General features: G+C 35.7%; 3 protein-coding genes and 1 long non-coding RNA gene across 11 annotated transcripts; 3 read left to right on the top strand and 1 right to left on the bottom strand.

Moving 5' to 3' along the window:
* Nucleotides 1-3281: 3281 nt before the first annotated feature.
* LOC111206213 lies at nucleotides 3282-4370 on the top strand. The gene has a single exon (XM_022702622.1). The coding sequence runs from the start codon at nucleotides 3282-3284 to the stop codon at nucleotides 4368-4370; it is 1089 nt and encodes a 362-aa protein (XP_022558343.1).
* Nucleotides 4371-4923: 553 nt separating this feature from the next.
* Nucleotides 4924-6502, top strand: LOC111203688. The gene is made up of 2 exons (XM_022697659.1): nucleotides 4924-5842; nucleotides 5931-6502. The coding sequence occupies exons 1-2, from the start codon at nucleotides 4924-4926 to the stop codon at nucleotides 6500-6502; spliced, it is 1491 nt and encodes a 496-aa protein (XP_022553380.1).
* A 44-nt stretch (nucleotides 6503-6546) lies between these two features.
* On the bottom strand, nucleotides 6547-7821 carry LOC111203689 (rRNA 2'-O-methyltransferase fibrillarin 1-like). Its single transcript, XM_022697660.2, has 6 exons — nucleotides 7678-7821; nucleotides 7424-7519; nucleotides 7246-7323; nucleotides 6989-7165; nucleotides 6657-6725; nucleotides 6547-6564 (listed from the first exon to the last, which is right to left on the bottom strand). Exons 1-6 carry the CDS (start codon nucleotides 7819-7821, stop codon nucleotides 6547-6549), a joined length of 582 nt encoding a protein of 193 aa, XP_022553381.2.
* Nucleotides 7822-13488: 5667 nt separating this feature from the next.
* LOC111206348 lies at nucleotides 13489-17915 on the top strand. Of its 8 annotated transcripts, none has more exons than XR_007328581.1 (11): nucleotides 13506-13755; nucleotides 13856-13966; nucleotides 14060-14238; nucleotides 14334-16064; nucleotides 16172-16285; nucleotides 16396-16658; nucleotides 16745-16848; nucleotides 16928-17085; nucleotides 17185-17299; nucleotides 17377-17551; nucleotides 17625-17915. It is a non-coding gene; the product is annotated as an uncharacterized LOC111206348 (long non-coding RNA). The 8 variants fall into 8 exon arrangements; XR_007328580.1 differs by having other exon boundaries at nucleotides 13507-13755; nucleotides 14078-14238; XR_007328583.1 differs by having other exon boundaries at nucleotides 13507-13755; nucleotides 13856-14238; nucleotides 16220-16285; nucleotides 16396-16480; nucleotides 16550-16658.
* The last annotated feature ends 4947 nt before the right edge of the window (nucleotides 17916-22862 follow it).

Below are 22862 nucleotides of genomic sequence, written 5' to 3'. Positions count from 1 at the left end.
CAAGAAGCAGATGCATTATATATGCATGAAGTAGTATTCCTCAACGAAGAGAGAGTGTTTCCTAAGAGGTTCGATGAATGCGATGGAAATACGAGTATATGGTACCTTGACAATGGTGCAAGTAACCATATGACAGGCAAGAGAGAGTTCTTCTCAAACCTAGATGAGAGCATCAAAGGCAAAGTCAAATTCGGTGATGGATCAAACGTCGAGATTGTTGGGAAAGGTTCGATCACGTTCATCGGAAAAACAGGGGAGAGAAGAACACTCAAAGATATCTACTACATCCCAAGTCTTAAACACAATATCATAAGTCTTGGACAAGCAACCGAGATGGGTTGTGAGGTTAATATGAAAGAAGACTTACTGATGCTGAAAGATCCCCGTGGAAGGCTATTAGTACAAGTCGCAAGGCAACCAAACCGATTGTACAAGACGCCAATGGAGCTTGAATATCCAAAGTGTCTTCAAATACAAGAAACTGATGTTACATGGACGTGGCATGCACGGCTAGGACATGTGAACTTTGGAGTCATGAAGAATATGGTAGACAAAGAGATGGTAGTAGGGATGCCTCAGGTGATACACGAGAAAGATGTGTGCAGCGCCTGCTTATTTGGGAAGCAAACTCGTAAGTCTTTCCCGCCTAAAGCAAAGTATCGAGCATCACACGCATTGGAGTTGGTACATGGTGACTTGTGCGGTCCGATATCACCATCAACACCAGCAAACAATAGATATGTATTTGTCTTAATTGATGATTACTCAAGATATATGTGGACGATGCTGCTAAGAGAGAAGAGTGAAGCGTTCGATCGGTTCAAAAAGTTCAAGGAGTACGTGGAGAATCAAACGAAGCTACAACTCAAGACTTTTCGCACCGATAGAGGAGGAGAGTTCACATCTTCTGAGTTTATTCGTTTTTGTGAAGAAAACAGTGTAACTAGACATCTCACCGCATCGTATACACTATCAACAAACGTAGACGAAGAACCAGGATCATTCAAGCTTCCTCATATTGATGTTACAGAAGAAGGAGATGGTGATGAGCATCAAGATCACCAACACCATGAAGAGCAAAAAAGTAATGAAGAAGAAGAAGCTGTAGACGCAGGTGAACAAGAACAAGTAGCAGAGAACAACGATGCAAACCAAGACCAGCATGTAACATCAAGATATGGTCGTAACATCAGAAAACCAAAGCGGTTCGATGATTACATCCTACTTGCTGAATTTGAAGGTGGTAGACTCTTGCTCACCATCGATGGTGAACCAGAAAGTTACATCGAAGCTGCAGTGATACAAGCTTGGATCGATGCAATGAAGGCAGAGATCGAATCTATCATCAAAAATAAGACCTGGAAGCTCGTCAAGAAGCCGACAGGTGTGAAACCGATAGGTTTGAAGTGGATCTATAAGATCAAGAGGAATGCAGATGGAATGGTGATCAAATACAAAGCAAGGCTAGTTGCAAAAAGTTACGTGCAACAACAAGGCATAGACTTCGACGAAGTATTTGCACCAGTTGCTCGGATAGAAACCATACGACTACTCTTGGCGTTAGCAGCAACTAATGGATGGGAGATCCATCACTTAGATGTGAAAACTGCGTTCCTGAATGGAGACTTAAATGAGGATGTATACATTACTCAACCAGAAGGCTTTGTGGAGAAAGGAAAGAAGGATCATGTGTACAAACTTAGCAAAGCACTATACGGTTTGCGTCAAGCTCCGAGAGCTTGGAACATCAAACTCGACCGTGTTCTCAAGGAGATGGAGTTCACGAAGTGCACCAAGGAACCTGTGGTATATCAAAAGAAACAGAAGGGGGAGCTTCTGATCATAGCTATATACGTTGATGACTTGTTTGTAACAGGGACTTCACTCAACGTTATCAAGCAATTCAAAGATGATATGTCAAAAAGATTTGAGATGTCAGACCTCGGGAAGCTTACATACTATCTTGGTATAGAAGTAACGCAAGGAGCTGATGGCATTCACATCAAACAAGAAGGATACGCGCAAGGTATACTTGTCAAGACGAAGATGGAGTCATGTAACTATACTCATGTTCCGATGCACACGAGTTTTAAAGTATCAAAGGCAGAGGAGGAGCCTGAGATTGATGCAACATCGTATCGAAGCACCATAGGATGCTTAAGAGAGAGTCGTAGAGAAGCAGTGAAGCATCTATACTCACGTTCTGATGCAACATCGTATCGAAGAAATGCGATGCACCTATTAACGGTCTATGGAAGTTCATCGGAGTTCAGAAGATCAACATACCCGAGATTCGAGTTGGAATTAAGGGGGAGAATGTTGGATAATTCCAATTAACTTGAGGAGCAAGTTAACTCATTAAAGTGAAGTTTGATAGGTTAAGGAAAAAGGAAAACATATCGAGCTTAGGAATGTTTCCATATTATTATTAGGAAAAGATGTAGCTTCGCCCTTAGGAAAAGATGTAGTTTCTTCCTATATAAAGAGTTCTCATGGAGAGATGTTCCATCAAGAGAAACACATTGAAAGGTTTAGTTTTGAGAGAGTTTCTAAATCTAATAAGAAGAAAAGTTCTTATAACCTTTGTGTTTGTGCAACTTTAAATACGATAGCAACCTCTAAAGTTTACTACTCAAATCGTTTTGCTTTCTAAACTACCACCACCGACGGAGATGTTACGGAGAGCTTCACAGCAGGTTTTGCAAAAGTGACGGCTTAGACAGGTTGTAAAAGAGAGACATAAATAAACAAAAGTGACCGAAGAGATAGAGAGAATTTGAACAGAGCAGACAGTTGTATAGAAAACGATTTTTTACTAGCTTTTCCAAAACTTTCAGCCAAATACGTACATCCAAGTTATCATTATAGGTCACTAGATTTTCATTTGCAGCCAAGTACATAGTATGCCACGATACATAGTCACTGTGGAGATGAGTGCTACAAGGAGGGAAGGAAGAAGTGACGTGTTACAATTTTGACGACGGCAACTGAGTCAGGACATGTTGTAGTTACAGATTTGTGTTATTTACTAATTAAATTATGTTAATTATAAAAAGACTTTTGAAAACCAAGCCATCCCCGACTCCCTTTTTTGGGCTCCCGTTTTCTCTCTTCTCTTTTGAATATTCCACCTAAGGGAAGTAGAGCTTTCGACTAGGTTTTTTCCTCTTTTGCACTAAAAAACACAAAATCTCTTTATTCTGGGTGAGAATCTACCAAATCTTTTGGTTTTTCTTGGGTTTTTCTAGGGCTTTTCGTGAGCCGCATCTTATTTCTTTAAAATGGAAGAACAAGGGTTTTCAAAACCCAACGCTAGAGGAGAGATGGGAAATATCGATCGTGCTTTTGAGTCAATGTCTCTGGAAGAAAAAGAAGTTCCGTTTGATTTGCCTGATTTACCACAATTCAGTGCGATAGAAAGAAACAAGATGAGTATATTGGGACGTACTTTAAACCCTGAGAATCAGAACATAGCTGATCTTATTAGGGACATGCCAAGGAAGTGGCAGGTGTATGGAAGGGTACATGGGATTGCTCTGTCAAAAATGACTTTTCAGTTTATTTTAAAGTATGAGCATGATCTGGAGGAGGTGCTAAGTAATAGAGTCTGGACTTTCAATGACTGGAGCATAATAATTGACCGCTGGACAGAGACGCCATATGAGGATTACCTAAAGTATTTATTAGTGTGGGTTCGGATTCGTAATATTCCGGTGAATCACTACACTGCGGGGGCGATTACTGCCCTGGGGGATATCATTGGGAGAGTGGATGTGGTTGCTTTTGACCCAGATAAACCGCAGACAAACGACTATGTTCGTGTGAGAGTTTTCTTTGATGTTTCAAGACCTGTGAGAAGATCAAAAGTGGTGAACCTACCTAAAGGAGGTGGATCTGTCACGATTTTGTATGATTTCGAAAGGATTCAGAAACGCTGTTATCATTGTCAGCGCTTGACTAATGAAAAGGATAAGTGCCCTTTACTTATCGAGGAGCATCAAGATAAAGCAAAGGACTGGAGGAAAAAAGTTAACGAGGAGAATCAGAGGGGAGAAGAAGGAAAGCAGATCTTTATGGTCACTATCGAGAAAGATGATCCTCTGTATGGTGTTTTGAATGATGATCAAGTGGGTGTGGACAAAGCTACGGGTCGGAGGAAGATCAACCCTGAGGTCCTACAACAGATGAGGGAGTACATTCTGGCTGCTGAAGAAGGTGAGAAGCGTATAAGGCAGGAACGGGTTCGTAAATCTGTATCTGACTTGGATAATGATCCGCTAGGGCAGAAGAAGTTTCTGCATTTTGAAGCTCCTCCAATGATAACTCATGAAGTGGACAAAGGGAAAGGTTTTATTTTTGGTTACTCATAAGAGAATGAACCAAACCACAGCGGGGACAATGCATCACGGGGGTCAAGTTCATGGGTGGAGAAGGAAAATATTTCTTTACTGTCAGTCTCTGGTGATGGTAGAGGAGACAGAGTCCAAACTCAGTGGAGAAGGGGAATAATTATTTCTTTGATTGTTCAACGGGTTTTAGTAGTGGTTTTTCTGCTGCTAGCTCTTCCGAGACACAAAAGATTAAATTGCCTGGGAGACATAGACCTCCTAAGAAGTTTCGCAGACAAAAAACAAAATCAGTCAATACTCAGATTGATAGAGGAGAGGAAGGCTTACAGGAGGCAAATCTAGAATCAAAGAGGAAGGCGACAGAGGCTGCATGGAATTTTTCAAAAATCGCAAGGCGTAACAAACCAGAGGTGGTCCCAAATGGGGGACTGCCAAATCAGTAATGAGTATACTGAGTTGGAATTGTTGAGGCTTGGGATGGTCTCAAGACTTGACGATTCCCCATCTCAAAGAGATACGTAAAAAATATTTTCCTGAGATAGTTTTTTTGATGGAAACAAAGCAGAGGGAAAACATGGTGGTGGATTTGCAAGTGGTGTTGGGTTATGATAGAGTTTTTACGGTGGAACCAGTTGGTTTGAGTGGTGGTTTGGCATTGATGTGGTCACATAAGGTGAATCTGTGTATCATATATGCAGATAAGAATCTCATTGACGTGGAGGTCAATTTTGGGGGAGTGAGTTTCTTTATGTCCTTTGTATACGGTGAGCCGGGACATCGTGGAAAGAAGATATTATGGGAAAGACTGATGAGATATGGGGTGAACAGAAAAGATTGCTGGGGTTGGGTTGGCGATTTCAATGAAATCCTACACAATGGAGAAAAGATAGGGGGTCCAAGCAGGAGTGAGGGATCTTTCGAGAGCTTCAGAGATTGTGTAAGGGTATGTGGGATGGCTGAGCTTAGTGGTTTTGGTGATGGGTTTACTTGGTCAGGAGTGCGAAGCAAGAAATACATCCAAAGTAAGCTTGGCCGGTGTTTTGGGATTAAAGAGTGGAAGCGTAGATTTTCCCTTTCAGTCCAAGTATTTTTGGAAAGAATGGGTTCAGATCATAAACCTGTCTTGGTGCGTTTGTTTGGACACCAACCGGGACCTCGACGATGTTTTAGGTTTGATAAGAGGATGGTTGGTAAACAAAAAGTTCGGGAATGCATCGTGGGGGCATGGAACAAGCAGAATGGGAATAATCCGAGATCGTTGGTGGAACGTTTTCGGAACGTGCGTAGGAGTTTGGGGAGATGGAAGAGAGAAAGTGGCATAAATTCAAAGGAGAGAATGTGTGCTCTGCCGAGTGATCTAGAGGCAGCATACTCATCTGGAACTCCTGACTGGGAAAAAATAAACTTTCTGAAATCAGAAGTGGCACATGCATTTCGAGATGAAAAAGAGTATTGGCGCCAAAAAAGCAAAGAGAAATGGCTAGTGGCTAGTGGCAAGAGATAATAATACCAGTTTTTTCCATGCCTTGGTGAAAGACTCGAGACAGAAAAACCAACTGCTGAAACTGGTTAATGATACAGGGCAAGAAGCAACAAATGCCAATGCAATGGCTCAAGTGGCTGTGGAGTATTTTACTTCTTTGTTCTCTTCGGGCGATGGCGGTGATCAATCTGATATTTTTGATGGTTTCACTGAAAAGGTAACAGCGGAGATGAATGAAAGATTAACAAGGGAGGTTACTGATGTGGAGATACGTGAAGCAGTTTTTGATATCAAAGCATCGAGTGCACCGGGTAGATATGGTCTGAATGGACTTTTCTTCCAAAAGTATTGGGACATCATTAGGCCTGATATCACCAAGGAGATAAGAGCTTTCTTTACAACAGGTACTTTCCCTCAGGAATGGAATGTCACTCAGCTATGTTTGGTCCCGAAGGTGATAAATCCAGTGAGAATGGTTGATCTGAGACCGATTAGTCTGTGTACGGTCGTGTACAAAGTCATATCCAGGGTTCTAGTTTCACGTTTGAAGCCGTGGCTGGAGAAAGTGGTCTCACCCACACAATCAGCTTTCGTTCCAGAAAGACTGATCTCTAATAACATCATTATAGCGCATGAGGTGATGCATGGACTACGTACTCATAAACTCTAGCAGCTTCTTCCTTTCGTTCGAATACACTTCTTCTGGTTGCATTGTTAAGTGATTATATCGGCCTGTATGAAGAATTAAAAAAACTTAAATATTGACAAAAACTAAAAGAGAATTATTTGATTTGAATCAAGGGTCTTGAAGTGTTATTACTTACATTTATTATCAACAAAAAGTGACCTCCCATTTTGAGGAAGAAAGATGGATTGTGAGCTAATATCATAGCCTGCATAGTATAGGTAACATACTACCACATATAAGTCTCGCATAGACATGAATCTTGAAAAAATGACTTACGACAAGAAAATTCATTGCTTATAAAGAGATTTAAAGTAGCATTATGGAGTATACGGAATTCAAATCGAATTGTATGATAATTGTCTGCTAGTTTTGGATGAATATTTTTCAATGCAAGCATTATATAATAAATCTACACAATGCAGTATAGTGGTGATATTAGTAAATAGTTTGTGTAAGGTAAGATAAAACCTCATCTGGCTGAGCAAGATCAGCGCATATGACATCAACCATGCTCACAAGCATTTTGTATTTAGCAGGATTTCGAGCATCTTCAAAGATTGGAGTCACATTAGGTCTCGTCTTTGCCATGTTCACCAACTCTCTTCCACTTTTCTCAGAAATCTCGACAGCATAAACACATCCCTCCTACCAACCAGAAAAGCAAGTATAAAGCAAACAATACAAAGAAACATAAAATCAAGGGTTAGGTTTAAGGGTTCACTTACAGGTCCAGCGATATCAGAAACATGAGAGACAGTGGTTCCAGACGCAGCACCAAGGTAAAGAACTTTAGCACCAGGTTTCTACAATTTTAAGAACCAAAGTCTTTATAAATAATATGTCAGAAAAACGATTATTGTTACTTGATGTTTCTTGATGAATTAAAAAAGGTATGGGACGTACGATCCAAATGTTGTCAGCACCACCAATAACTGCAGAAGCTAAATCAGAGCGGAAAGGGTCCCAAACTCTGTATTCAACCTCAGTTCCATATTCGTTCTACAAAATTCAAACGGCTTAAACTATAAGAATAGAACAAGAAAAATGCACAACTTTTACAGCGGTTTCATGGAGAAATATATGAACAAGAACAAGAAATAAATCATCTGGTTCTAACACATGTTTCCATCAAAGACCCATTAGAGAGCAAATCATACCTGCACAGAGTGTCTCTCCTCGTTGTAAACGGCTTTTCCAGGGACCAAGTTCTTAGTGAGAATAGTACAATCTCTACCCTTAGCAATCATGAACACTCCTGCGTGCCTGTGAGGAGTTACTATCACTTTGTTCCCTCCCTCCATTCTTCCACGGCCTCTAATGACACTCCTGAGCATAAACCATATACATAAACCGATATTAAACTAATCAGAGGAGAGTATATTATTAAACCTAGCTCCCATTAGACTATTGGATTGAAGCAGTGAAGACTCAGAACAGTCTAACCCTAACGATCAATTCAGCTAGATATATTGTGATAAGTAAAGCGAGTTTAGATAACGAGTATAGGTGTTGTTCAAAAAAGAAAGAAAGATAACGAGTATAGGTCAAAAGGAGCTACTGTGGATTACGAAACAAGGAGAAACGGCGTTAAGGGGTTCTTACACAAAGACAAGGCAGAGGAGATCGGTGGCTATGTATGTTGCAGCTTCTGTAATTGCTTTTTTAAATTCTCACATATATCAAAAAATATTTTAAATTTTGATCATTGTTGTAAGTAAAGAAGAGAAGATAGAAATTGGCGTGTATTATTCGATGACTAATGAGTCTTTTATATAAGATTACAATAGCTTGTGGACAAAGCCACTTGGAGAACAAGTAAAGCTTGGAGAATAAGTACATTTAAGACTTGCCATAATGGCATCACCATAATATTCATAACACTTCCCCTTGATGTCCATTATGCGCCTAAGATGTTGCCTCGTTAAAAACCTCACTAGGAAAACCCAATAGGAAAAACCATGGTTAAAGGAAAAAGAGTGCATCGTGCAATGATTTCCCCTCATGTGTACATACGTCGAGATCTTTGAGACAACGTAGTTCAATAAGATGAGTGAGCTTCTTGAAAGTAGCAGGGGTAGCGTCTTGGTGAATGAAACAGCCAAATATTTACTCGAACGAACTTGTAGGAAACGAACTTCGCCATTCTTCAGTAGTGCATGAGTCTTCATGATCTGACCATTTCTTGGATTCTTTTTATCTCCAAAACTTTAGAACAGTGATAGATTTTCATCTCCCAAATTGTAACATTCTCTTTGGGTGTCTATCTTTTGTGTGTTCTTTGTTGCCTCGTTAAAACCTTGTCATGGAAAAACCCAGTGGGATAAAAGCCATGATGAGGGAAAATAGTACAATCACACATATTTCACATTTCTTCTTTGGAAAGCAATATCTTCAGGATATGCATTCCAATCAGAGAAATCTCCTTTTGAAATTGAGAATATGGTAATACTCTTTCCATTAGAGTATTCAAGGTCTATAGATTTCTGGTCCAGAATTCTGATTTGATATAGACAATATTTTCTTGGCCTATTTGGACTTCAAACCAAACTTCTTACATACAATCGTCTAGACATTCGTCTCGTACATACGAATAACTCATTCATAACTATGAAAGTTACTATTATGACTTTTTTTTCTTGTCATATGAAATTACATCTTTTGGTTATAAAAAAGATTAGTAATTTGCTCAATAACACTTTAAATATGGTACTTCAAGACCAAACATATATGAACATCTTAAATAAAATCCTTCAAGGATCTTTATGATAATATCTAATTTTAGATCTCCGATTTGGAATACATAAAGACAATATTGTATTGTCAAGAGCTTTCTTCCAAAATATAATTTTCTATAACTCTTCAGGAGTTTTTGATTATATTCAAATCAATGATTCTATTGATCTATAATCTCTTGATAAATATAAAGATATATTGATTAACTTCAAATATTTCATATATCCCATAAACATATTTCGATCGAATATGATTTTGATATCATCAATCCTTCAGGGATTCTATCTTTTAGGGATTCTATCTCTTAGGGACTATCAGTTTCCAGTGGGTTGTATAATTCAAGTTCTTCCTTTATTGTCAGACTAATAAGGAACATAAAAGTAGTTGCACCTACCACATAAAACTATGTCTCTTTACAATCAATTCCATATTGATCTCTCTTTGGTGCAACGACTCATTTCTATCCCACTTGTTTTACACCTTCTAGTGTATGGACTACTGGTCCAAAAACCTCACTCTTTCACAAGAGTTTTTTTTATCTTTGTCTATTGCTTCTTTTTGATTTGGCCAATCATCTCTTTGTTTACACTTTTTAATAGACTTTCTTTCATGATCCTCTTTCTCATTTATCATATCAACTGCTATTTTGCATGCATAAATATCATCGACGTCAATTTGTCTATTCGTTCCATTTTATTCTATACATGACATAACTTATTGAGATCTCTTCATTGTCTCAGGTACCTGAATTTCTTTCAGTCATGTTTAATGTCTCTTCTGGAGATCATTCAAAAACTTTATTTCCTCGTGACCATTATTAATTTATGCTCCTTTTAATTTGTGAGGATTCTTATCTTTGGAACCACATGTCTACCACGCTTCAGGCGTGACTTGCAGTTTGATATTGTTCTTATAGAACATATATTCTTATTGGAGCATTTACAGCTGGTATATGTGACTCGATCACTATATTTATTTGGGGTCAGCAAATTTGTCTGGCAACTGCTTTACTAAGCACTATAATTGAATTATCTTTTGGACTTGTATTTTATATTTTATTTAGTCTGAGGATCAACGATAACTCATATCAACTTATTTTCTTTTTCATCTGTTTATTTTCTCTCCTTTATGTTGGAAATGCTAATTCACTTTTATCATTCAAATCGAGCCTTACTTATATCCTTCAGGGATGGCTATGGATTCTTAAGTATCAATGAAGATTCATATCCAACATATAATTCCAACCTCATTTGAGAATCCATCTTAATTAAAGCTCTATGGTGGAGAAAATGGAATGTATATCGCACATCCAACATTCTTTGATGGAAAATGGTTGATTTCTAACCCAATACCAATGACGGGGAGAACCAATGATTACTTGTTGGCTTGATGCGAATTAGTGTTGCTCAAAATGTTTAACACTTATCCAATAATTTTATATAGTCGTGAGAAACTTTAAGAAGTGGATTCAACGGTATTATAAAGATGCATAGTGGGTGATCAGTCCACTAACATCTCCTTTATTCATGCCAATTACTTTATTTGGCTGGTGAAAGCCGTATTACCATTTTATCTTATGAGCAAGCAACATATGTGAAATCATTCGCAAGAATCTTCTAGTTCTTCAATGAATATTCACTAAATCTGTATGTATCTTTTCGCATCATTACTGAACCAAAATGGTGTAACTGGTTCATGCCAAATATTTTGTAAACTTATGGTTTACTATATATTTATTTCCACTACAATAATATTTGTGTAGTACAAAAAGACTATAGATACTTTCTCTAAAATACTTATACTGCCTTAAGCATTTCTTTTGCTTATTGTCTCAACATAAGTGTCTCAAAATTCCAGAGACTACTTTGAGAATGATTCATCAGTCTTAGTTTTAGTGCAAACATAATCTTCTGGATGTTTCACTTATCATGAAATGTGAGATTCTTTAACTCTTCCCCTCAAGATGATATTACTATATGTTTATCAATCTCGAATGAATCTCATTTTTGAATCAGTAACCTATCCTACATGGATCATGTATTCTTTCTCAAATCATTTTAACTTTTGAGACTTATAAAAAATATGATGCAATAAGAATTTTAAATTGCATTCTTATGTGTAATAATATTATGTACTCTTCTGGAGCATCATATATATCATTTTCTTGAACATTCTATAAGGTTTTACTACCTTGTATTGTACTCACAATAATTTTCTTTCATATTTGGATGATTGAATCATATCTCTTATCATCTTTATTTTCTCAACTTCAAGTGAGAGAATGAGTTTTAAATAAAAACTCTTGGGTCTTTCTTTATTACCATCTTTATTTCTCAACTTCAAGTGAGAGTATGAGTTCTAAAAAGAAACTCTTTGGATCTTGACCTTATTTATATCCACATTCACGTCTATAACCACTTTTATGTTCATTTTCTTGAACAATACTATTTGTGTGGATTTTTTTCCCAGTATAAATGTCATATTCTCTTTAAAAGAAGAGATCATAATCAACTAGATGTGATTTATTATCTTAAATCAATAAACTTTTTTTTTGTTAATCTATTTTTCCAATCATGTGTCTGCTGGACAACATTACTAGTGTGAAAATATATATTTTCCCATATATATGCATCATTAAAAAAAAAAATTGAGAATTTTACTTTTAAACTTAACATCCAACATAGTTGAGATATATTACAGACTTCAGCTCTTGTAATTTTTAGATGCAAAATACATAATGAGCTATAGGAAATCACTTCAGGTGATTGTACATTTCTTTAGATTATTCTCCAAGACTTATGGGATCTTAAGGTCAAGCCTTAAATTTAAAACTCTCACATATACAATCACAATGAAATATAATAATAAAACTATTTCAAATTATATAAAATATGGATTAACATAGATCTTATTATATAAAGAAATAGATAATATTTCTATAGTAATCATCATATGTGCTACTTCTTTACTTTCATGCTATTGAAAAAGGAATCAATAAACTTACTAAACAAATCTTATATCACATTTATCAATTTTCATGTAAATTATTACCCTTGTATATAAAGCATGAAAATAAAATACTTATCTCGGTAAAAAGTGCAACGGAGATGAGAATTTGAATTGCTCATGTATCTTGGTTGGATTTAATTTTACATGATCTCTTCTCTTTAAAAGAGGATAAATAATTCTGAAATACTCAAAATTTGCTCATATAAATATGGCTAACGTATTAGTAAACATCAATATATAACATAGACCATATTAAATAGTAATAATTCATCCGAAAAAAAATCTACTTAAATCAAGCGTATATATAATTACTATAAGAATCATTCGAGCATTAAGCAGAATGTGCAAACCAACGGTTTCTAAACCCGATGCAAACCAAAACTATTACCATATCATGTGATGTTCCAAGTAAAATAGAAATAATATATTACATGCACTCAGCCGTAACACTTGATTACTATATTATATGTATTCGTATACATTACATGCACTCAGCCCAAAATTTTAAACCAACATGCAATATCTTATCAAGTCTAGTAAATAATTATTAACCTATAAATCCAATTCGATGATATAGTTTTAAGTATTGAACAATGCGCAGCCATAAGGAATAAAAGTGGATGCAATCACAAACACAATAACAATATAAGATGTAGCTGCAACACCAAATCTATGAATATGTTAATTTATACGTTCAACTGTATCGATACTATATGCAACCGTAATAATAATATGCAGCTGTAATGAGACGTATTCAAACTTTGGAGCTATAGTCATCTGCTATTACTGAACCATAATGGTATGCTATAATTAACAATATGCATAAACAAACTATATGAACTTGTTAAGCAATAATCATGGTTATACGAATATGAATATCAAAACTAGCGAGATTGAGTATAGCTTATAAAGTCGATAAGATCTCACTTTGATCGAAGGATTTTTCTTTCCTTGAAACAAGGGAAATCAATATTGTCGACTAAAACTTTTAAACTAAAACTATGAATCCCAATCTTACAAACCATAAATCTTTATATATAAAGAAGGCTTTGTATTCCTCCTAGGCCATCCAGCTCAGCATCCAGCTAGGAAAATCGAAGTCCCTGGTGTTGACACGTGTCCCGCATATACAAAACGCTACACTTCGTTAAGTCACCTTACGCAACGCATCATTTCATTAATACTAGAATTTTTGTGTTTGTTGGGCTTATTGTTTTACCCATAAATTATGTGCTTTTAGATAATAAGCCCGGTGGCCCATTATCATCAACCCTAATTGCGTAGACGGGAGAAATCTAGCTTCGGGTTTCGTGCTCCTCTTCGTTACACGGCGGCACCTGTTCTGCTTCTCCGAACTCTGAAACGGCTCGAGTTATGGTTTTATAAATATGTCAGTACTTCTCCTCCTCAAATCATATGTTTCTCCTATTTTAGTATACATATTCACGGTGATATGTCTAAATCGATGATGTTTTGGTTCGATTTGAAGTCCGGTAAGTTTATCCCCAGATCTTGATAATCGTGTTTTCAGATTATTCCGTCGATCATTTCCATGTTTGTTGATACTAAGATTTCTGAACATGGATGTCTCAGGCGACCATAACGCAGGCCACCATTAATGCTAACCGGCGTCCAACATTCCGACCTAGACTCACGGCCGGTTCGATGTGTTTCGATGTGTTCAACAGCCGGTACTATGATAGGGTTCGTGTTTTACAAAAATGTTAATAAATCTGTAACTGTCGAATAAATACACATCAGCAATCACTATTATGTTGATAATCAGAGCCATTGTAGCTAAACCTTTCATTGCAGTACCCTTAGATCTGTGAGAAATGCTCTGAGTAATGGTGAACAAAACAGATAGAAGAGTTCGAGGATCTAGGTCCAGCGAGTTGAGTAGTAACACAGAAAAAAGTTTGGGCGCTGACAGAACACACCAAACGTTCACGTTGACACGAGAGTCTCGAGCTCCGGTTCGTATTGCTTATCATTTTTATTTTTTTTTACGAAGAATTTTACTTTGAGTTCATCACGACTTATAACATTTCCGAACATACATTTTCATCAGGTGATCATACCGACATTGCATCACAATTATCTCACGTGAGGTCCCGATCATTAAGAGGAAATCATATGGCACAAACATGATTCTTATCATGCCCACGAGCATGCGAGCTCAAAGAACTTGGAAAGAGATGCACGAAATGTTTTTACTATAAGGAGATTGAGAAGTTTTTGGAGTTGGTGTACCGTGGCTAGGATCCGCCGAAGCTTTACGTTCTTATTTTTTTCCGTTATCACTCACGTTTCATTACGTTCAGTTTCCTTTTAGTTTTTTTTTTTTGAATTTTCTGCTATCTCTCCTTATATAATCTAATGATTTCAACTCCCGTTTTAGTCTGAAAACTTTTATTTAAAAATAAAAACCATATACGAAAAACATGAGAGGGTTGAGAATTGACGTCGAACGTACATATATATCTTGCGAAGCACTTATATATAAATACAATTCAGAACCGAATAAACCACCTCATATAATAATGGCGTGAGGCTTCTAAGAATTCAAAAGATTTAGGGCTGATATGTTGTGCCTCGATAGTTGAATTAATAGTTACTGTATTTGTGGTTTCATGCTTCTAAAATATATTATCTTTAAATATTAAAAAAATGGAAAATGACACAGTTTGTAAATATCATCTGAAGCTTCTACATTCTGTTATTCTATAATAATTTTGAAAATTATAATGCAGCCATTAATACGCATTTCAGCAGCTGGAATATTAGCTACTGTATAGGTTCTAACAGAACAATGCGTTCATCCCACCAGCCTATAAAGCATAACATTACATATAAAAAACAAAACAACCACAAAAAAAGAGGTTATAATCTATGCACGTAACCGCTACGACAACTATAATTCACTTACTGCAGATATTTAACATTATGATCCCATAAATTTCACATTACATGAACACACCATAATAATTAGTAGTTCTAAAAACCAAACCCTATAAAATTATAAGAATACTTACCCAAGATTACATACAAATGATTTAATTTTATCAATTGAACTGAAGAATTTTATAGGTTTAACTTTAGATAATTGTTATGCACATTTGTCCATCTGAAATAACGTTGGTCACATATTATTCCACTATTAATAGGCATAGTAGCACATTTAAATTGCAACAAAACATAATGCAGATAACAAATAAAATATATATGACAAAAGTACCAAAAAAATACAATTGTTAAATATGACCCCTTCTTCTCCCTAAATTAAATACCCTCCCTCAAAAAAGATAAAACCAGTAAAATTATTTAAAAAGAAAAATCTCATACAAAGTTCAAAAAAAAAAAAGAAAAATCTCATACACATTTGATCAATACAATCTGGCTACAATACTGAGAATGCCCTCATATTATTTCTTCGTTTCATTTTTTTTCCTCCGCAGTCTATTGGGTCTGACTCTTTATTTTGTCCGAACGTTTGGCATTATTGAGCCCTTACCGATATAGAGCGTGGTATAGTTTATTCGAAACGCTGTGTGTCTTTTATTTTTCTCCCGACTTTAGGGTTTCCATCGATTCACTCATCTTCTTCCTCCTGACCCTGCAAGCAATCGGCGCCGCAGAGAATCTAGGATTTCCAGCGATCTATTCATCTTCTTCCTACTGATCCAGTGGTCAATCGGTTACGGATCCACTACTATTAAATTCCTTATTAAATCAACCGTATACGATCTCTCTTCAATGCCACTTTTGCTCTTCAAAGGCGGTTGAGGTTTGACTATAAAAGGTTAGCATCCTTGCAATCTAAAGCATCCTATCAATCTATTAGAACAAAGCAATCTACTTATTTACTGAAAAAATGGCTAACGATGAGTTTTCCTTTCGGATTTGAAGTCCGAAAGATGTTCTTCCACAGTTGAGGTTAGGTTATTGTGTTTCTAGGTGGCGAGGAATATCAGGCGCTGGGATGAACTGATGTATGTCGGTATGCTCTTGCTTGATTCGAATGTGAGTTTTAGAATTCCCAATTGTCTCTCCAAATTAAACATATCTCACGTATCATATTTACTGCAATTTTCATTAAAAAACACACATAAGTATTTGTATTGTATTGACAGGGATGTGTATGTGACTTTTAGTTTGAGTGCGTGGTGTTCCAAGGGTTGTTATTGCGACAAGCTTAAATCCCTAAAATATTCGGAGGTATTTAGTTATTATTTAAATTTAAAGAATGTCTTATCTGTTTCTAACAAGAGCTCCGGTGTTTGTTAGTACCTTTGTCGAACTTTTTCATGCAGGCCGTTTGTTCCTTAATGCAACTTCAGGAACACACATTTATTTCGATAAGGAGACTAATGTTAGGAGAGGTCCTCTTCTACAAGTAAGTAGCATGGTGATTGTGTATGCATTCATTCATATACTAATGTGACGAAGACATTGTTAAAATGCACCTGTTGGTATCCACAGACACTGGGCTTCAGTCAGTAGCTCCGCTTCTGAAAGGATATGCCACGGTTGAGAATCTGACCATATCCGAGCTTAATGAGTTTGTCATAGCTGCACTGTCTCAGGTAGAACCTCTAACCTTATGATTTTTTTTTAGTAACAAGGTTGATACCATTGATATGATTCTGGTATTCCAACATGTAGGACATCGATTTCATGTGTTCTGGGAAAGTGACTGATATTAAGATGGACAAAGGGTGGTGTTATATTGCTTGCTCTAAGTGCACTAAAAAACTGCTATGCACAGACTCAGCCTTGACATGTGTGCACTGCGACAATACACATGCTGTTGGTGCCCTCTGGTATGTAACACATTGTATTATATTATTTCTGTCTGTTTCGGTATGTGTCCACAATCATATTAGCACCTAACGTTTGGAAATTTGGTTATTGGTTTGTAGATATCGAGTAGAGATGGGCATAGCTGATGATAGTGCTGAGGGAGTATTCGTTTGTTTTGATGGGGTGATGACAAAGCTCCATAACCTAAAAGCACATGACGCTGGTCATATGTTGGTAGGTTGCCATTCTAACTATCAGATTCGTCTTCCCCGTGTAAGTTTCTAATTCATGTGATCTTAATTTGACACCAGGCTAGGGCAGGTGTCAATCCTGAGGATACTCAGGTCCCCCTTTTATTTTGGACATGGAAGGAAAGACGTTCACCTTTCAAGTCCGGGTTAGTGCATACAATTTCACGGCAAATTATCAGACCTTCACCATCACACACATTCTCAACGTGCACCGCTCCCTGATTTCGTTGATAATGTGAGTGTTATGACTGTTTCGTTATGTCACTTTCATGTACTGTAAATTAATATAAGTAATTGGACATGATAAGGGAGGGAACGAGAAGAATGGGGATGACATGCCGAGTGACAATACAGTTCGTGCTAAGATTGAAACTGGGGGTAGCACCCCGAATGGTGAAGAACCAAAGAGGCCTTCAGCTAAAGCAGCTTTCAAGATGGTCAAGAAGGCACGTCTGGCTTAATGCTTTGGCATCAGATTTACTCTCTTTCAATAATGATTAGACATCGATGCTGTTTTAAAAATTTAAGATGTGGTGTCTGCTTCTGGTTTCTTAAACTTTCTGAACAATCTGCGTTTTATGGAATTAAGTTTCAAATTATGTTTGGCTCTACGGTTTGTATGATTGGTTTAAGTATTGACTATCCATTAGGCCTAAGCATTATTAGGTCCGTCTCAGTCGTTAGATAGTCCCAGTACTAAATGTAGATAAATCGTAGTTCATTTTAATATCCATGAAAAATGGATCACAAAAGGCTTAATGCTTCGAAAAAGTCAATTATGTAAATATTTTACACGCACGTTTTTTAAATACATTAACCAACACTGCATACAAATCATGGAAAATGAATGTGTTCTAACCGTTACGATTACACTAAATATTCTCTGTGATAAATCCGGATTCAATCTACAAGACTTGCGCCTGCAGTGGTTCATAAAATTATATACCAATTTTTTTGAAAAAATAATATAGCGACCTATTGTGCAATTTTTTTTTAAAAAAGGACAGAACTTTTAGCCCAATCACATTGCTGAATGAATGACTTGGAATTTTAAAACGATGACAATAACAAATAAGTATGAAGGGCCGACGAGAGATGGCAAACCGGTGGCTAACATAATAATAATTATTTTTCAAAAATATATAAACACTATTCTTATTCTGAATCATGTTCAATCTATCTAATATGATATTCACATACGCACTCCGGTCAAGCTGGTCATGCCATATATATGTGTATATTTATGTAGAATTCTATATGCTCCGAACTCTTAAAACAATACACAACCACCCCTATATAACGTACATGATCTAAAAAATAATAAACCATCTACGCCCTAACATACATAAAAAGATCAAAATTTTTATAATCTTACTTTCAAATATTAACATAAAAATACAATATAGTTATATGCATCATACGGCCATCAAATTGTATATGAAAACTAACATGTTTAAATCATTGGTCAAACTTTTTTAAAAAAATTGTATGTATATTAAACCAAGATTACAAAGACAAATAAATTAAAATTTTGAACAGACAACTATTGTAAACAAACAAAACATATCATATCACATATAATTACTCTTCACCTAAAATTTTTTAAAAGACAAAAATTATTATCATACACATTTTTTACAAATGAAAACTTAAAACACGAACCCCAAAATCATACAAAAAATAATAATCTAGATCACATGTAAAGAATATCCCGCCCGTAGGGCTGGCCGATCCTAGTTGATAATAAGCATGATCGGTAGAAGGATTGAACATAGACTAAAAGTATAAAATAAAATCTATACCTATTAGTTCAAGATCAGTAGAGATTCGTGCTGATAACGTGTTGTAAGTAAAGAAGAGAATAGAGAAATTGGTGTGTATTATTCCATGAGTAATGAGTTCTTTATATAGGATTACAATAGCTTGTGGACAAAGCCACTTGGAGAACAAGTAAAGCTTAGAGAACAAGTACGTTTAAGACTTGCCATAATGACATCACCATAATATTCATAACAATCATGAATGCATTGTTTTTTTTGATTAATTGTAGGATTTTTTGCAAAATTGACCTAGAACTCAAAGTTAAACACAAAACTAACCCTTTTTTTTTTTGAAAATTAGTTTTGCCCTATTCACCCCACAAGTTCATATGATTCACGAAAATGCCATCAAATTTTTTTATTTATTTTTTTCGAAAATGACATTTTTACTCTCTCACCCTCATCATCTTCAAGTAATTACAAGATTGCCATTGTCATCAATACCCCAACCACCATGAACAACCAATTTGAAGCTCTTAATGCTCCCAAAATCGATTTACCCTTCTTCTTTCTCCATTCTTATGAACTAAAAACAACATCTCTCACACTTTCTCTCCACATTCAGCTAAAAAAACCCAAGATTTTGATTCTACATTTTTTATGGTTCATAGAGTCATAGAAGCTAACGATTATGGGTGGGTCACTTTCGTTTGAGATTCTGTGTGCTTGGAGAAGCCTTATGTGTGCTAAGGAAGTTATCTCACCAATTTAAGGTATGAAATCGAGTTTTTTTCAGATCTGTTCGTCCAGACGACTTCCCAGGTAAGTCGTTTGGCTGTAGACGACTTACCTGGAAGTCGTCTGGTCAATGCAGATGTTATTTTTGCAATTGACTTTGAAATCTTTTTTCTGAGACGACTGAAAGTTAAGTCGTCTGCTTTTGTTTGGTTACAAAAAAATCTCCAAAGAACCTAGATGACTTACATGTAAGTCGTCATAGGTTAGTTTTGCATTTGACTGGATTTTGTCGGAATTTTGACTTTCCTGGACGACTTATTTTTCGTCTGGTGGAAAATTGAAATATCAATATTTTATTAAAACCCGACATGTAAGTCGTCGTAGGTTAGTTTTGCCATTGAAAAAAAACTTCAATATTTAATTATACCCAGGTAACTTACAATTAAGTCGTCCGTCCGACGACTTACATGTAAGCCGTCCAGAATTTTATTCCGAGATTCAGGTCAAACCTCGTAAATCCTGGACGACTTACATGTAAGTCGTCGGACGGACGACTGAATTGTAAGTCGTTTATATATAATTAAATATTGAATTTTTTTTTCAATTGCAAAACTAACCTATGACGACTTAATTGTAAGTCGTCGAGTTTTAATAAAATATTGATATTTCAATTTTTCACCAGACGACTGAAATGTAAGCCGTCCAGGAAAGTCAAACTTCTGAAATAATCCAGTCAAATGCAAAACTAACCTATGACGACTGAAATGTAAGTCGTCTAGCTTTTTTTGAGTTTTTTTTAACCAAACAAAAGTAGATGAGTTATTTTTCAGTCGTCTCAGATAACAGATTTTAAAGTCAATTGCAAAAATAACCTCTGCATTGACCAGACGACTTATATTTTAGTCGTCTGGAATACTTAGATTGAAGTGATCAATAAACTTTCGTTTTCTTTGTTCTATGTTTGCTAGTGTGTTTTATTTTGACTTTTTCAGATGATGCGTCAGTTACATGCAGTGTATGGAGAATGATTGTTGAAAGATGGATGTTGGAATATACAAGTCAACGAAAACTCTCTTTGTGGCAACATGTCGTGTTAGTGGTTGTCAATGGAAGGTCAGGGCAAGTGTGAAACATGAGACTAAAACGTTTTGGGTAACCAAGTTTTACTAAATTTGATTAAGTTTTTCAACACAAACTTGTAAGAAATGTGATATGCTTTGACTAGTTACTATTGTTTGTTTCCATCTCTTAAGTATTATTGTTATAGACACCAATGATGATTATTGTTATGAGTTGGAAGAAGGGTTAAAATGCTTCTTAAAATGTTATATCAGTATGAGGCTACCAACATTCTTGTTTATTAAGATGAAAAGAAGACCATTGGAGTTTATTATTGCATATGGGAGATCCAAAGATAAGAAAAAGGCTATTGAAGTATATTATTTCATTGATTTGTAAATGTGTAAACACATTGTTAGCACATATATTATATCTTGGGAAACATTATTACTGATTTTACAAAAAATTCACAAATAAAAGAGTAGACATGCAAATCACAAAACAGACCACAAACAAAACTATTATAGATCATTCATCTACAAAGACAAGCTTGGACTCCACTTGATATGGAAGAAGACTTCCTGGAAGTCGTCTGGAAGACTTCCTGGAAGTCGTCTAGCGTATTGTATTTTAGACGACTAACAGGTAAGTCGTCCCAGAAGTCTTCCAGATCTGAAAAACCTGCATATCAAATCCAGATCTGAAAAATCTACATATCAAAAAACGTTCAAATGACTTAAAAACAGAGAAAATAAGTGGAAGATTAGATAAATCTACCTTTATAGAACACACAAAAATACATATCTAAAATTAATAAATTTACCTTTAAATGAGTGGAAGATGAGAGCCTGTGATTAAAAATCGGCAAAAAAAAGATAGATTAGTGAGAAAGACATGAGACAAAACTGAAAAATTCATATAAAGTTTGATGTTTTCAAGTCAAAGAGATTGGAGTGGGTTTGAAGAGTTTTAGTTTGGAAAAAAAAATAAGAACTTTATACAACATAAAGTTACCAAATGAAGAAAAATCAGACATAAAAACTTACCAAAACGCTTAGATTAGTTATGAAAGAGAGAGACATGGGAGAAGACTCCGTCTGACGACTTCCAGGAAGTCTGAAGTCGTCTGGAAGACTTCCTGGAAGTCGTCTAGCGCATTATATTTTAGACGACTAATAGGTAAGTCGTCCCAGACGTCTTCCAGATCTGAAAAACCTGCCTTTCTAAATCCAGATCTGAAAAACCTGCATATCCAAAAACGTTCAAATGGCTTAAAACAGAGAAAATTAGTGGAAGATTAGATAAATCTACCATTATAGAACACACAAAAATACATATCTAAAATTGATAGATCTACCTTTAAATGAGTGGAAGATGAGAACCATCTGATTAATAACATGCAAAAATAAGATAAATTAGTAAGAAAGACATGAGACAAAAATACTAAATTGATATAAAGCTTAGTGTTTATAAGTTCAAAGAGATTATAGAGAGTTTGAAGAGTTTTAGAATGATGAACATTACATTTTTGTTGCAGCCATTTGAGAGAATGAAAGAGAATGTGTAATTTTTTCTTTATATAGGGAGACAAAAAATCTAATTAGGTTAAATATTTTTGATTCAGACGACTTCCTAAATGCCTTACTTGTAAGTCACCCAGAAGACTTTAATATTTTAGCAAGAAACTAAAATATTTTTAGCGGGAAACTAAAATAGAAGACTTCCTAGACTTACAAGTAAGTGGTCTGGTTTAAATTATTTAAACGGGAAATAATTTTTTTAAAAATTTTAGGCGGGAATATTTGGACGACTGAAAATAAGTCGTCTGGGTAAAATTATTCACCAGACGACTGAAATATAAGTCGTCCACACCCTAAACATAACCCCTAAACTTAATTATCTAATTAAACACTTCATAAAATCAAATCAAACTTTAAAAGTGTTTACTATACACAAAAATAAACACATATAGGTGAAAATTAATTTTTG

The sequence above is a fragment of the Brassica napus genome, chromosome C9 (assembly GCF_020379485.1).
Source record: "Brassica napus cultivar Da-Ae chromosome C9, Da-Ae, whole genome shotgun sequence".
NCBI classification, from domain to species: Eukaryota; Viridiplantae; Streptophyta; class Magnoliopsida; order Brassicales; family Brassicaceae; genus Brassica; species Brassica napus.
This window is presented reverse-complemented; position numbering and strand designations above follow the sequence as displayed.